At 38.7% G+C, this 17194-nt stretch overlaps 1 protein-coding gene across 7 annotated transcripts in view; it reads left to right on the top strand.

Moving 5' to 3' along the window:
- The window catches only part of LOC102696698 (adaptor related protein complex 3 subunit beta 2), a 52074-nt gene that overhangs the window by 8612 nt on the left and 26268 nt on the right, over nt 1–17194 (top strand). For 4 of the 7 annotated variants that reach the window (XM_069190769.1, XM_069190770.1, XM_069190768.1 and 1 more), the window contains exons 2-4: nt 12506–12581; nt 15556–15630; nt 16436–16531. In XM_069190769.1, coding sequence (XP_069046870.1) covers nt 12506–12581; nt 15556–15630; nt 16436–16531 — 247 coding nt within the window. Of the gene's footprint in view, nt 1–1142; nt 1777–12505; nt 12582–15555; nt 15631–16435; nt 16532–17194 lie in introns of those variants that run through there. The other 3 variants (XM_069190766.1, XM_069190767.1, XM_069190765.1) reach the window with 1 other exon arrangement.

Here is a 17194-nt window from a genome sequence, read left to right as displayed (position 1 = left end):
AAAACTTAGGTTTGGTATGGTATACAGTATGACAGTACTTTAGGTTCTCCATCTGTTTGTTTTCTGCTGCTTTCAGTTGCACGTAAGTGTGAATAGAAACTATGCTTGAAGCTTAGCGTTTGTACTGTTGATAGCTGTATGACATAGTTCCAGGCACCCCTGTGAGAAATGTTTAAGTGAGCTGAATAAACAAGGGGGCTGATGTTTGTTCTGGCAAATTAAAACAAATATCAGCAGGATACTGTAACCAAAACCTAAGAGATAAATGAGACACTAGGCAGTGTTTAAAAGACTGTGGACTTCAAATATTCTGCCATTTAGATTGTAATGCAGAGTGGGAAAGGCATTGTTTTGACCAGAGGTTTGACCCAGAAGACAATAAGAGTCCATTAATCCTACTTACTCTTGTGTCCCTAATTTCTGTTTCAAATTTTAGTTTAAATACGACTATAGCAAAATGAATGTGTGGAAATGGTCTAAGTTTGCAATTACATTGACTATGTGCAGTTCAAGAGACATAAAGCTCTCTTTAAGTAGCCCAGCAGCCCCCTAACTAACACAGTGAGAATAGCGTGCATAATTGAGTCAATGTCCCCTTGTGTCACACATTTAAAATCGAAAAGCACCCTCAGGCAGTACTGGAGTTCAGAAGGTCAAGAGCAGGGAGTTTGAAGCATGCAATAGTCAGTCAATGAGCTGGTCTTACCTCAAAGCACTATAACCCAATTAAGCCTGCCAGGGCTGAATGGCTCTGTGTTATCCAGGGTCTGCTCTTTGCTGCTCTCATTGAAATCTGATGGTTTGCCAGTACAGCAGCTCAGATCTGAAAAAACTGCTCATCTCTACCTGCTCGTGAGGATATCAGAGCAGCCTATGTGGTGTAAGGTTTCCTCAGGCAGGTGTTGTATGTCAGTGGACAGCTGGAAGAGACGATAGCTTTTTTCTTGGAAAGGGGGAGAGTGTCAGGGTACCACCGCTACAGCACTGGCCTGAAAGCTGAGTCATATCAGGCAAACTGCAGGGAGCGAGAGAGAGAATCGAGAGAGAGAGAGAAACGGGGAGGGGAGGGGGAGTGCGAACGTGGCTGAGGGAGTGGGCTGTGCCGTCTTCACACAATAAAGACAAGCATTAGAAGCTGAGCTGTCAGCCTTGAGCAGGGTGAAACCAAGGCAGATGGAGCGAGCTCCCCAGAGAGGAAAAGGAGAAGAGACTGAGTGGACAGGGTGTGTGCAGAGAGGAGACTGACGTCGCCACGCTTTGCTTCCGCACAACCAATCAACACTCAGAATTCAAATTATAGCCATTGGCTTGTCATTTCTTTCCATCAGGCTGTTGGGCTCTGAAGAAACCTTCCTCTTCCAAGTGGATATCTGTGTCTTTCTTTTCCTTTCCTCACATATGGAATTGCTTTGTATCCCTGCTGGATTCTGAGTGTCTGTGCTGTGCAATTGGGAGGATATTGGTGGGTTTTCCATTTTGCCTCGTGCTAGCCACTGGTTTGGATATTTTTTGGGTGGTAATATTGACTCAAGTGGGTTACAGGATGAAGCCTATGCAGAGGTTGTTGCAGCTGCCAGTGAATGCGGTGAACTTGGTCAAAACCGCTCAAACACAGGAAGAGGCCAAGAGCCCAGTTTTGACACCAGACAGTGGACAGCAAACATGGTACAATGCGGTGCAACCAGACGAGCTGCGACTCCTGAAGTCCTCCGGAGAGCAGGAAGACCGAGGACCAGAAGAGACCACAACAAACAGCGCCCAGACACAGCCTCTGCGGTAGGGCATACACCACCCGGTTAGCCTGTAACAGCCAAGAAACAGATTTCTGAAGGAAGTCAAGAAACATGGCAAATTGTTTCCTACGTGTGGGTCTACAATAGCTGGTTTGATTTGTCCTTGGTACAATATAGAGTAGTAGGCATATTTTACTCTTTTTATAGGATGAAATTAAAGTATGAAGAAAACTTTAGACTCATTTCTCTTTTGATTGATTTATAATTTCTAAAAGACGTCCTCAATTGATTTAAGTGGTTGTATTAATTTTGATGGTTTTCCTCTTGTTTTTATGTTCACTGGTTCTTTACGTAATCAATAATGACTTATAAGTGTTTTATGTGCTGTGCCATTTCAAAGTGTCTAGACCCTAACTAAATGTTAGAGTTAGACACTGCCAAATGTCCACGATCATCATCCTGATAAAGGGCTTCTTATCCTATTGGATTCAAAAAATCTTTTTGATTTGTACAGTATTTAGAAGAACTCAGAAACTTAAAACCTGGAAAATATGAAAATACACTTAGAAAATGAAAGTTATATTACAGGTTGCAGACATTACATGAATTAGGGATATTAGGTTAGAGTTTGTTTTTCTAAATGTATATTCTCCTAACTTAAAGCCCTCTGTTCCAGTGCAAAGGTTTTATTCCAAATTTCTCAACAGAAAAACGATGCCCCGTTTCTGTTTAACTTCAATGTCTGTATTGTAAGAGCAAAGGTCTTTACCTTTGCTTACAAAGGTCTTTACTAAGCTTATGTAAAGCTTTTAAAGTTGAAATTGAAAGTATGCATTTAACCCAGGCTGGCAAAGAAATAAAGTTGACAAAGTTAGTTTACTTAATATGTCTTAGTCTGGATACAAGATAAACAGCATGCTCACACACTGAATTTATGTGCTGTATTTCGAAATATCAGCAATATTGTAACATTTTCACATGATTACCTGATAATAATTGTATGCTTATTTATGTATTTATGTTTTTATGTTTAAACTGCCAGTTTTTCAAAACTGAAGGCAAAGAAGACCATAAAATGAATGAGGTGGAAGAGGGAGGAGATTGAAAGAATTCAGTGATCTGTTTCATTCAAACAGAAGGGACCAAAGTTTGCAGCTGTCAATGAGCTCAGCCAATGAAAGGGCAGAACTACAAGTACGTGGGTCAGTGTGACCTACAGTAAATTGTGATAACCCTGTAAGACTGGTGCCATGGAGCTTACTTGATCGTAGGTTACAGAGTGCTTCCCAAGCTGGAGGTGTAAAAAACAAGTGTAGCACAAGTTTAATAATAAACTTTATTTTATATAGCCCCTTTAAAGGTGGCTTCTCAAAGCGCTTTACAGGATGACAATAACAATAAATAAGAAGAATACAACAATAAATAAGGAGAATACTCAAGATAAGACACAATAACAATATATAGAGGAGACCGTGGATGGTGGCACTAAGAAGAGCAGAGGGGTGAAGAATGGAACCAGTTAAGTAAAGGCTTTTCTGAAGAAGAGGGTTTTGAGCCTGGATTTGAAGGAGTTTAGAGAAGGTTACTCTCTGATATCCTTGGGCAAAGAGTTCCAGAGCTTGGGGGCATAACAGGAGAAGGCCCTGTCACCCACACAATGTAGACGGGCTTGGGGGACAGTAAGGAGGACAGAATTTGAAGAGCAGAGGTTACGAGGTGGGGAGTAGGGCGATAATAGTTCAGACAGGTACTGAGGTGCCAAGCCATGCAGAGCCTTATAGGTGAACATGAGGATTTTAAAGTCTACACGGAATTTGACCGGAAGCCAGTGCAAGGACTCCAGGACAGGAGTCATGTGAACACTTGCTCTAGACCTGGTCAGGATTCTGGCTGCTGAATTATGGACATACTGCAGTTTGTTCAGAGTAGATTTAGATACCCCAGCGAGTAGAGCATTACAGTAGTCAATTCGAGAGAATACAAATGTGAATACAAATTGAACACAGTGAAGGGAAATGCTTCCTTTTGAGATGGCCATACAAAGACAGAAATGTGTGTGATCCTATCCTAAATCTCTCTTGTGGAAGAATAGACACTACCGAGTTTTTTTCTCACCCTGGTGTTTGTTAGTTACCCTGTGGTATAGAAATCTAGGTGGGATTTGAGCCGTTTATTTTTCCTACATCTGCACCTACATCATAGCATTAGCACAAGGTCACATGCGTTCTTTGTGTTTACCTGTGCGTATTGCTGGAGAAAGGCAATGCCTTGTGTTTGGCTGAGTATGAGAACGGGAATAAAGCCCGCCAAAACATTTTTCTGATCTTTTAATTCTATTAAGAGTCCAAAAAGTCAAGAATATTGTGAGATGTGCACCAGTGGAAATAGTATTTGAAGCAAGGTGAGTTCTGGTTATTTATAAGCCTTCTTTTGGGATCAATCTATGCATTAGACTGCTTTATGTATTTTTTTCTCAGATTCGCAGATGGGAGAATGCACTCATGCAGAGCTGTTTTGATGTGTTGTTAAAAGCAGTTTATATTTGAACCTCGTTTTTTCACAAGTTGTGTATTAAATAACATAATCACACATAAAGAAAAAATGCCTAGTCTGATACTTAATGGCACAAGAGGTCGATGAAAAAAAGTGAGGTCTCTATATCTATGTCATCAGTTTCCCTGCTATCCTGAACTGAAATACAGATGAGCGCACATTATCTACTGTATGCTGCCAACACTAAGAAGTAAGTGTTTTGCAAAATTGAGCATTAAAAACACTGACACACTTAACAAATGGATGACCAGGTTTTTTGTACTAATTTCATGGTTTATCGTTTGAATTCAAAAATGGTCATCCACTGAACCAATTCCCAGTGCTCCAGTAATCCTGATTTTCCACCTCGTCATTCCACAGTTTATTTGCTGTCTGCAGTTCCCAAACTCAGTCCACACCAGTCTCCATGGGATTTTTTTCAAAAGTTTTTGCATTTTTGTTCACAGTTTGCTATGAAACACTTTGCCTCCCAAAGACAGTGGAATAGTAAAGCCATCAGAGAACGCTGGAGAAAGGCAATGTCTTGTGTTTGGCTGAGTATGAGAATGGGAAATAATCCCGCCAAAACATTCTTCTGATCTTTTAATTCTATTAAGAGTCTACAAAGTCAAGAATATTGTGAGATGTGCACCAGTGGAAATAGTATTTGAAGCAAGATGAGTTCTGGTTATTTATAAGCCGTCTTTTGGGATCAATCTAGAGAACGCGTGACACTTCTGTGCAGGCTAAGGCACAAGCAGATGTGAAGCCATAAAGAGTTACACTGAGTTTGTTCATGTTGTGGCAACCGTTTCTCCAGCGTGACTTTCCTGTTGTCTTATTAAGGTAAATGGGTAAGTTAAATAACTACTGTATGGCTCCTGTAGATCGTTGATTAGGTCCTGCTGAAATCATGAATGGAAGGCATGAGTGCATAAACATTGGGAGAACCTGTGATTCAGTCAGTCTTTTTTTTCTGTCCACTAAGCATATTACAGATGAGATATCATCCCATCATAACCAAGACAGCGTAGAACTGTGCTGGATCTGCAAGACCTGGTCTTCTACTGTTTTCTGCTGTCTAGGGAGTGGTGCTGTTTACACTCTGAGCCCACAAGCAACCATGATTGAATCCCTGCATGGACAGAGCAGAGCAACATGCGGATAACATTGTTATTTCTCTACTAGGTTATGCCCACGTTGGGTTTGAGATCTTTTTTTCTAGCAATCATTTAACCCATCTCAAGATCTGATGATCTGATGTTTTTGTGTCTCATGATCTTATCTAATTTCTAAATGCTTATTTCAGTACAGGACTGCTTATGTAATTCTGGACGCTATCTCTGGACATGAAAATCACCATGACTACTCTTATAACTAGTCAGCATTGAGATATACTGTGGTCCAGCATGTTCACAATGAGTGGGTCGTTGTACAAGCTTCAGCTGTAGCTTTCAAGCCTCTCGGGTTCTCCTGACTAAGCATGTTATAAGCATTTCATTGGGCAGAATGTTCTCTGATCTCTAGGTGTCAGTTCTTACTTGGTGCCTCAATCTCTTGTGAGGTCTCCATGATGCTATTGCCCTTCGCTAGCATGCTAGCATGAATTGTGACTTATTTGCTGCACAAAATTTGAACAGGTTAGATTTGTATTGTACTATTATTATATAATTTGTTACACTGTGTCTGTGTTGTCTGTGTTAAGCTGCTGTTGCACTGCAATTTCCCTCACGGGATCAATAAAGTATCTATCATCTATCTATCTATTTGCTCTGAATTGCCTCACCTCATCACTGTCCTGTCTCCTGATATTTAGCGTTTTAATGTAGCAGTGCGCTTGTGTTATGTAATAGTAGAATAATAGAAGCTGCGGTAGTTTTTCAAATGTCCGTGGAGGGATTTTAAATTGGACTAAAATGGCTTTTAACAATAAAAAAAGTACACAAGATAATGGATTGAATACATTCAGACTATGTAAAATAACACTTTGGAGAATGATTAGGAAATAGATATTTCCAAATAATTCAAATATATTGTGTTTCTGATGTAGGTTTGTTTTATAGTAATATTAGTGATTATGCTGCACCTGTTGCTTAAAACACAGAACACTAACTTTTTTTTGCCATTTTGCATCTTGTAACTCTGTGCTGGTGGAGGTAATAATTGAAATACTGTAGGTGGATCAATAGACAGATGGTCTTGCAAGGTTCACCAGGCAGGTTTATTTACCACAGCAGGACAGGAAGATTAAATCTTCCAGCTGTGACCCAGAACCCTGGCTGACAGAGGCCACCTGATTGTTATTTGTTGTCAGAAAAATTCTAAAATGACACAAAGCTGTGTTCATTTAAATTGGCCCCCTTCCACGCCGAAGAGGATGCAGGAATGTTACTGTGTACGGCTGGTTGCTGGGGCAACTACTGTATATCGCCTATGGCAGAATATCAGAGGGAGCTGCGACTTCATTATTATTAGAACAGAATAGTGCGTGGAGAAGCCACATTGTGCTGTTGTACTCCTGAGAAGGGTGTCAATTAATTGTGCAACACCCTGCCCTTCTCTCATTGGTCCACACCCTTCACTGTATTCCTAATTTCATTTAAACCATCATTAATGCTTCAGTGTCCATGTTTTAATGTGCTCATGCACTTATAGTCAGGAAACGTAGGGGGAGGGTGGGCTTTAACAGGAATTATGAAGAATGATTTCTTCCTGAACGATGACTGTACTTTCATACTGTAGGTGAGTGTAGTGCTTTCCCTTTATTCAGTTTTGTTATTTGTTAATGTTTAAAGCATTGTTTTTACGTCGAACATAAGGTCTTTTCTCTTTGGTCTCCATGTGTATGCAAAGTACTAAACGCTGCCTTCCACTTTGAATTCTAGACATTATTGCTTCATATAACTAGTAGAAAGCATCCAGCTTCAGTCCCCTGCATGGTGCTGAAGTAAAAAAAGAAAGCGTACAGTAACACATACATACTGTACCCTTGTTCCTTCTGCTCTACTTTGGGTAGAACAGTTAAGGTATCGGCCCCTGTACCAGGAACTAAGGCATAATATTTCAAGAAGGTAGGATCTGCCTGCATTCTGACATCCTTGTGTTAGTTTTGGTAATCCTGCTGATGTTTCTGCACGCCACAGAGAGCTGGTAACTGTAAGCACAGGCCTGATTACATATTATTCCTAAGTCTTTCGGGGCTGACAAAGTCTTTTGGAGACAGAAAAAGCATCCTCATTCAGGATTCAGGTTGCTCTTTATGTGAAATGTGGTCGGTGGGTGAAAGTGTAGAGCAAGGAAACTCCGTTGCTGTTGTCCTCTTCTCCCGGTCTTTCTCCTTCTGTTTTGTACGAATACATGGCAGTAAACTTCCTTAGTCAACTGTTCCCAATGATTCACTTCCCCTTGGCCGCAGTGGTGGGGTTCCCAGTTTCTTCAAGCACACTGTTTGATTCCTTTTCTTTCCCAAAACTGACCTGACTGTTTTGTTGTTGGCAAAACACTGTATATATAAGCTGCTCATCGTAATGCTGATTGATTCCAGGAATTCTTAAATGACCTGCAATTGTAGTAAAGTGTTAGAGTTCCCCTCACAACTGTTCAGGGTACCGTGACTCAACCATTAGCTTCATTTAATTATCATCTGAAATAGCCAACAAGAAGCAGTATTGATCTTCTTTATTTTTAATCAGCACAAATCTATACCACTCACAACATAATATTTGCAGGCTCATTGAGTGTTATAGTGTATCTGCAGTGTTCTCAAGACTGCACTTTATACAGAGTGCTTGTGGAATTCTGGTGCTATATATGTGCAAGCAAAATGCACTTAGATGTAATTGTGGGTTGTGAGAATAGGCTGTCTTTTATTCAATGAGGAATTTGGCTTTATAATGCAACATTTTGTTCTTAATGCAAAGTTAAATTATATGTTTTACACTAATGGTTGTCATACAAATTATATAGTGTGCTTTATATATTTAATAAATAAATATATTTCTTTAAAAGCTTTATTTCTTTTGAGGCTCTCAGCCAGGGTAGGCAAGTGTTAGCTGTTCTGATTTTGTTTTTCAATAAATCTTAAGAATTTGTAATACTGAAAAGACCTATAGCTATAGAATTGTAACACTGGCACATTTGCACTTAACATACTGTAACAACATCACTTTATTGGCCCTATACAATTTCTTACATTAGGAATTCATCTTTTCACATACCCCAGCTTGCTCTCCATGAGACACAGACAGAGAGAGAAGCTTGGGATCAGAGTGCAGGGTCAGCCATTTATACGGCACCCCTGGAGCAGTTGGGGTGAAGGGCCTTGCTCAGGGGCCCAATGGAGTAGGATTCCTCTGCCAGCTGTGGGATTTGAACCAGCAACCTTCCAGCCACAGGCGCAGATCCTTAGCCACATAATTTGTGCTAGATCTAATTTGAGACAATGTCAGATCTCATCTTCTTGAATGTAAACTTACACCCACACATGTATTAGTCAGTTTGAATCGCAGTAATTGTTGGTGAAAGAAGTGAACTTATTTTATATGCAAATGCCATTAATAGCTAAATCATGTTTTTCAATGGTCTTCTTGCGAAATAAAATGTTTGCCCAGGAAAAATACATAACACAGGGTACTTTTTGAACTGTTTGTGCCAATGTGAGCAGGCATGGTCAAAAACTGTATCGCATGCCTGAAAGCTGTGATGCAAAACATACCTAGATATTTAGTAAGCAAACCGTGCCAGTGTAGTGAAGTGGCTGGGATGCATTTGTCCATTGTGAATATTAGAGAGTGGACCGAGAGTGTCATGGAGGGATGTCTTCACATTTCTTAGGAACACAAATCTAAACAAGATTCAAACCAGTTTTGATCCTCAATGAAGAACCAAACCAAACCTGATACCAGCTGACATTTTAAATGACCTTTTTTAAGGGTAGCTTTATTTATTTACATGATAAATGTTTGAATTTTGTCATGGCCTAAACTTCGATATCACACATTCAAAGTGTGTGGGCACTGCTGTAGCTTACTGACAACAATCTGTATATGTGTGTAATTGAAACCACCAGACAATTGCAGTGGTATCTCTTATACACGTTACAGTCGACATTTTCATTACAGGGAAGCGAAATGCCCTTTCACTATATTAGCTGTTGGATTTTGTTGCCCAGAGCATTTGATACAATCGTGTTCCTGCAGAATCATTTCTCTCACTGTGACTGCCCTCATCACCGGTATCACCTCACAGCTGGCAAACCATTACAAATTGCCAGGAGCTAGAGGTATATTTTGTGGGTGATGAGCAACCTGAGAGTCATCTGTGGATTTGTCCTGAAGCAGAATAATCTGGAATTCCATTGGCATTTATTAGTTCTGGCTGAAAGAGAATCTCACTAATGGCCCCATGTTGTCATTGATTAGCAGGCTGTTTAAATAAAGAGACACAGTTTTTGAATCATTGGCCATTTCCATAGCAACGTGCCTTTTTCTGTAACAGGGGAGAGATGATGTGGTCCATTTCAGTTAGCAGTACAGGAACATTTTTTTAACCAGAGCCTAGTCATGCTTAAGTAAACACATCATAGAAACATTGTGTCATCAAAGGCTCTTGATATCAGGTTTAGTGAAGCACGACATGTTCTGTGTTTTAAACAGTAGATTGGAACAGTCTAAAACATAGAAATTTAAAGAAAATTAACACAGCCCTTAACGTTATATACTGTATGTACTTTAGTGAAGGTTTGTGCCTTTTTATTATTTTTCTGCAATGTACGAAACAGTTGAATAATATATTAAACTCTAAACACTAAAATCATCGACTGAGTACTTGAAAGAATATGCACGAATCAGGATAAACTCCATATACTGTCTGGTATTAGAATGTGTTTACTGAGAATAACAGACATTATATCTACCACAGGTAAGAGTATACACAAATGAAGAAGTTTGAAAGGATAGAAGTCCATCCGTTTTCTTAACTCTTTATCCAATACAGGATTGTGGAGGAGCCAGAGTAATCTCTCCTGGCAAGTATTAGGCGGATACAGGCAGGAAACATCCTGGATGGGATGCTAGTCGAACTCAGGGAGCACACAGACACAAACACACACACTCATACTCACAGCAGGGCCTTTTTCCCAGAAGGCAATTAACCTACCAATATGTCTTTGGACTGTGGGGGGAAACTGGAGCACCTGGAGGAAACCCACACAATCACAGGGGGAGCATGGAACTCCATGCAGGGGATAATGATCACAACTACATAAAGATGGAAGATTTAGACAGCTGGTCAGCCTGATATGATCACTCACAAAAGTAAAGACAAAGTGTTTGTCCATTTAAGTGTCAGTTTCTGGTGAGCAACAGAGTTTAGTTCAAAATCTCTTGCAAGGAAATGGAAAAATATGTCATTTACAATAAATTTATATTTGCAAAACGTGCTTCTGCGGAAGAAAACATTCGGTTTATAAACAGCAAAGTAGATAACTGGTGAGCATTCTACTTACATTTTATTAGTGTACTGTACATCCTAGTGCATATGTTCTGTTCATATTTTTGCCAGCCTAACTCATCATTCCTGTAAAAATATATTTTCAAAGGCTTCTGAAACTGGATTGGTGTAATTGAGATGAGGATGCACAATACAGAAGTGTAGCACTGCCTTCAGTGTGTGGTTCTTCAAGTGTTATGGTCTGCTAGTGTCTTTGACAAGCAATCTTAGAACTCAAGAAAGTTCACAGAAGAGCACATTGGGTCAGTTTGCTTGTTAGTAGGGTTTCTATCCGAGGTTCTTGTCTAGCAGTTTCTTGAAGAAGCCAAGCATGTGAACCTCAAAAATGTTCCTAGCTCCCACAACCTTTATAAGAACTTTATGCTAGCCTGGTAAGCGTGTGCAAAAACAAATAAATGCATCTGAAATGAAGCAGGTAAATGAAATGACCTGGCTCATGAGCTGAGGCATTCCCGTGTTTCTGTCATGCATGATCAAGTCCATGCTGGCAGTACCTGATGCCTCCAGTCCCTCTCATCAGTTAGTTCAATTTCTCTACTACTGTACATGAAATGGGAAACATTTTTATAGAAAAGAGTGATTAGTTTTATTTTCATATCTTAACAAGGCATAGACCTGATAACAATAAAATGTGGCACAGCCCATAAAGATTTCTCGAAAAAATGAGATTGAAATGAAGGTAATTACACACTTACAAAAAAATATCAATAATGCCTTGCGGCTTCTGAAACTGCTCACCTTAAACCTCAAGCAGTTCACACCTGAATAAAGCAGCACCTGACAGCTGTGTCCTCATGGATTCATGGATTTTTATGGAAAATAGATAAGAGGTTTATAAATGACGGTTGCAGCCATTAAAGCAACAAAACCTCTTGGGACTCTTTTCAAACTGATGGAAAAACGTGATTAACACACACAGTAATGGTATAATTTCCATTAGCATCATTCATAACCTCAATTTCAAAATACACAAAAAGATAGCTCATTTTCCCCTGCTTTATGTAAACCGTGTAGGCTTTCCTATGGGATTGATTGCTTTCTTTTACAGTGTGTTTAAGTAATGAAATGCAGCGAAAACAACAGTCCCAGGTCCAGAGTTTGAAGGGAGATAATTGACCTGGATTTCATAGTATTGAGTGGTAGGTTTGACATGGATGAATTCATCAACAGATGTCTAAGCCAAAAATGTAGAAATCCATACAGTAATTATTGTTTGTGCCATATTGAGAATTCTGAGATATTTGGATATTTAAAAAAAGATGCAATGCAGTTTTCCAATCATATGAAAGCACTATAGATTACTGGGGAATTTTTCATCCCTCCTGATCTGATAGACAGAACACTCTCATGACTTACAACAGCTATAACTTTCTTCTACATTTAGTTTTAAGGCACCGGACACTTTGAGGTGAGTTCTGTGTTTTGTCACAGGTTGAAGGCCAACTTTTGAAAAATATGCTTTCTTCGTTAGAGATCTTCGAATCATCACACACTACGATCAGAATTGTGTTAATCTCTACCGTTATGTTCTGTTATGTCACACAGTTCATGCTGTATTATTCTGACTGGATCTGGGCCAGCACATCCTCTTCTCTCCAGATCTTCCTTAAATGAGACAATGTTGTTTCTTTGAGAGTTTCTGGTCCTTGAAATGTGATTAATGCTATGACTAATTCTCCCACTGGACTTACAGTAATATAAAACCTCATGATTTGTTTTTTGTTTTTTAGGCACGATGACCTGAAAGAAATGCTGGACAGTAACAAGGATTCTCTGAAACTGGAGGCGATGAAGCGAATTGTTGCAGTAAGTAGTCCTTGAGTTTTAGTTTTCAAATAACAATTTTTAGGTCTAATACCCCAGACAAGCTCATCATTTCTAATCTTTGGTGATTTCCTTTATTCTCAAAGGGCATTGCAAAAACCATTTTACAAAATGATATTGTAACTCCCATAAGAAAGGTGACAAAGAGAGGAAGCCCGTCAGTCCAACTAAGCCCAGTGGTTCTCAAAGTTCCGAGGACAACTTACACCAAGTTGCAGATGCGGTGAGACCACCTATGCCTACGTCCACTTCTTACCCTGTAAAAATCATCACCTATTAATGTACTAATAATAATTAAATATTGAATAACATTTTATGAAAGTGCTAATAGTTGTATGACCAAATTTGCATATTTTGCAAATGCTTTTATTACTTAAAAAGCTGATGTGAAGAATGGAGCTGCTTAGACTTGATTTAAGAGAGATGACCAGGTCAGTCCACAGACCACCTGGCACATGCTTGCAGACCACCAGTGGTCTGCGGACCACACTTTGAGAACCACTGAACTTGCCCGTTTGGTAGTTAGCAGTTAATTCACCCAAGAGTCTCATCCAGCTGTTTCTTGAAAGAAACCAGGGTATCAGCAACAACATGTTCCATACTCCCTCGACCGCTTGGATAAAGAAAAAAAGAATCAGAAAGATAAGTTTGTTCAGTTGATCCTAAAGATTCACCAAAATATGTACAGCTTTATAAGAAGACTGTGAAGTGCCCTATAAAAAATGCTAACATACTGTATGTTTCAAATAAAGTCCCTATTTGACTCATAACCAATGTAAAGATTTAAAGTAATTAGATGACTCCTCAAAACTACTCAAATGGAAGAGAGAATTTATGCAACAATATTTTTAACTGTTGAATTGTGTAGATCTGGTGGTATGAATCTGAATTCTGTGTAATCCCGGAGTTCTGTTTTGATTTTGTTCTGTACTCAATCAATAATTCAAATGGCTGCAGCAATTTCCCATTTGCTGTATTTCTATAACTTTTACATTCCAGTTTTTCAGTTCTAAATAGTTTATTAAGTTTATTGTATAGTGGTTTCAATGCAAGTCATTTTTCTCTTTCACCATAATTAAATGATTCTCCCCCACTGTTTAGTATATTCACTGCGTGGCTCTGCTTCACACAAAGGAACAGTATAAGAGAAGAAAATTCTTATCAATATAAGGAATAATTAATTCATTTTTAATCTGTTTAAAATCAATGATTAGAAAATAAACATTTATTGTTTTTGATCTAAAATATTTACAACCGCAGCTAAGCATGTGCTGTTAATTATCTAGATACATTTATCAGTGCCACTATATGCAGATTTTACAGTAGTGGTCCTACAAAAAGTATTCTTAATTAACTCTTACTATTTCCAATAATTGTATTACAAGCTCCACTACTTTTATGTACACATTCAGTAAATAATTTTTGAAGTATAAACATACCTTACATACCATACCTATTTTCCTACAGGACTAAAATGTAATTTGAACAATTCGTACAGCAAAAACTACACGGATGCAAAACCATGTCTCTGTTTTCTAAGAACCTGAAGATTGAGTTACAGCAGTTGTTTCCACACAAACTTTATTTTATCAGTCAGCGGCTTTACCTTGTCAAAGTGTTCTATTCTGAACCCCCCGTTTCTTTTTCATTTGAACTGAAGTCTTTTGCATTTGAAAGCAGGCATTCAGACATAATGGTGATCATCTGTTTAAAAAGCTGGTATCTGTCAAATGTTAGGAAGTCTAAATGTAATTCAAAAGGCATTTGACATTTTGTGGTTCATATCCATAATTTAAAAGGTTTGTATTGAAATATGCATGAAATCAAAGGTCTTCCAAAAAGCTTAATGTAACCAGCCCTTTTATTTACACAATATTTTCAGATATAAAATGAATTGCTAATCCTACATTGCGTGAATCAGAGTCGTTTATTATGTATGCTCAGCCAACCTGTTATGTTATGTGTTCTGCTGAAGACAAATCCTCTTAGAGAAGGCCTGTCTGAGATGTTAGGCCATGAAACTCTGTTGCTAAGGAGAGATCAGGTTTTATGGTCTCTGCAACTTGTGTTTACTGGGACAGAAGTAAGTGAAAGAGAATGCACAGCCAGGTGTTAAATATTCATTAGCAGTGTCAGTTTCAGAGCTTTGTAGAAGGGCAGCCAGGACTAAATTATTTATCACAAAAAAAAACGTAGCGAACTTGAGTCATGTTCCATCTGTACACCAATGAGGCAGCAACTGTAGTAATTAGGAAGACATTATTTTTAATTTCTATCACCATAGCTACAAAAGACAGGCAAATGTGTATTTTTTTCCACGGAGTGCATTTTGTTACCCCAAGTTGCAAATAATGACTTTACTAAAATTCTCCTTGGGTCTGCATTCATATTTTTTTTGTTTGTATACAGTAGGACACTGTGAGACCCTTTTAGGGATAGCTGAGCCCTTTGTTTCAAAGTTTGTTTTCTCTGGAGTTTTTTAAATCTGTCAATTTGTATGCATTTTGTATTGCATTTCAAATGACTCAAATAACTGGTAGGGTTAGAGCACCTTGTTGGAAAGGAGTTGTGTGCCTGCTGCTTATTACCCAGGTGGGTGCTGCTCTTGGAACCTCTGAGAAACAGGCACAATAAAACTGTAAGGAATTATTCTAATAATAATTTTCAGCATCAGGTCGCTGACCTCTGTGAAATATATTACACATGGAGCTAGTGGCTTTTTTTCCGCATGATATGATAATAACAGCTGTTTATGAACAAACACTAAAAGGCCTTTTGTCCTGTTTAGTGTTTTAAACAAGAATATTAATGTTTTGATAGCAGCGGAAGGGTGATAAGATTGTGATCATCACGGCAGTGTAAAAACTACCCACAGGCTGTAGTTTTCAAACTCTCCTTAAGCCTCCCCTTACTATGGGTGACCCTGGTTGTTGATGGATGTGTCTTTGTTTTCTAGATGATCGCCAGAGGAAAGAATGCTTCAGACTTATTCCCCGCAGTAGTCAAGAATGTGGCATGTAAGAACATTGAGGTGAGTTCAGTGACCCCAGTGAAAGTATCCCACAGAGCTCCTTTGTTCAAGAATAATTGAAAACACTTCCTTGCACTGAAAGCAAGCTTCTATCATTGACATTAACAGTGCAAAATGAAGTTTAAAAACTTAACAAATTATGATAAATGATTTTAGAGGCATAATCAGTTATATAGCATCATATTGGGATGTATGAAATTGTATCCCAGCTGCTTATTCTTTAATACAAATCTATGTACAAGATAAAATTGATTATGATCACATCTTTGACACCTCCCAGGGGAATGTTTTTTAGTATAAGGTTTAAGCAAATCATTAAGCAAAACTATTAGTGTAGTCAAATACAACTTATTTTTTCATTTTATTTGTCATATGCTTTCACCCAAGGTGACTTGGATCTGTTCGAGATGCAGAGTCCAGATAGCTCATTATTTTTATTTTAATGTTATGTAATACAGCTTTTTTCCCATGCCTCTCTATTGTATGTGTTTTTCAATCATTTTTTAACAATACTGGTTTTAAAAGGTTCCCAGAATGACACTATTCTTTTTCTATAAGGAGATTTTTTTTCTACCATGTCCGTAAGGCTGCATCTTATTCCATCCCATTAATTTTCATATCCTGCTCTGTCCTTTTATATCGGCCTGAGAAAAAGTGGCTGAACATGTTGAAGTCACAGTTTCCACACGCAAGGATAGGTACTACCAATGAACACAGAACAGCACAGATATGGAGTACACTGCAGAATCATTTTTTTCACTACTTGAAGTTTGCTGGCCTATTTTAACAAGAATTCTCTACACAGGTGAAGAAGTTAGTGTATGTGTACCTGGTTAGATATGCAGAAGAACAACAAGACTTGGCTTTGCTCTCCATTTCGACCTTCCAGAGGGGGTTAAAGGTCAGTGGTCACAGGAAGTTCTTCGACAGGAGGATTAATAAAACCGGGATGCTATGATTCAACCATGTCTTGGGTCTGGCTACTCCGTAGAGTGCAATTGTACTTGTTACCTTTTCATCCAGTAATCTCACAAAAGGCCGGTGTTCAAAAAGTTTCTAGCCTTCCCTCAATCATAATTAAAAGAATGCAAAATCAGAGATTGAAGGGGTTTAGTTCATTTGGGGGGAATAGCAAAGATTGTTGTAACACTGCATATATCTGAAATACTGCAATTTTAATATGGAAGAATGTCTGCTTATTAAATGTGAAATGATTAAGCCATCAGTCTACCATGTATCTGCCTCTGTTGTTTTTGTTTCCCCTAACTACTCTTATTTTACTGTAGCTGCTCAGTTCCTAAGTATTATTAGGCTCTGTTGAAAGGGGCTTTCAGAATGCCAAGTTTTTCAGCAACACCAGACAAATCTTTTTGTATCCCTGGCGTGTTTAATTCTGCGATTGCAGCCTTCCTGTGTAAGTGCAGTACTGTCTGCGCTCAGGCCACTTGATTGCCTGTGTGAAATGAAACAATGATTGATTTCAGAGGTTCCAGCCCTTTTCTATCCTCTTCCAGCAAATCCGTGTACTTTAAGTGCCATTGGTACTGACTGCTCTGTGTGTGGC

The sequence above is a fragment of the Lepisosteus oculatus genome, chromosome 5 (genome assembly GCF_040954835.1).
Source record: "Lepisosteus oculatus isolate fLepOcu1 chromosome 5, fLepOcu1.hap2, whole genome shotgun sequence".
NCBI lineage: Eukaryota > Metazoa > Chordata > Actinopteri > Semionotiformes > Lepisosteidae > Lepisosteus > Lepisosteus oculatus.
This window is presented reverse-complemented; position numbering and strand designations above follow the sequence as displayed.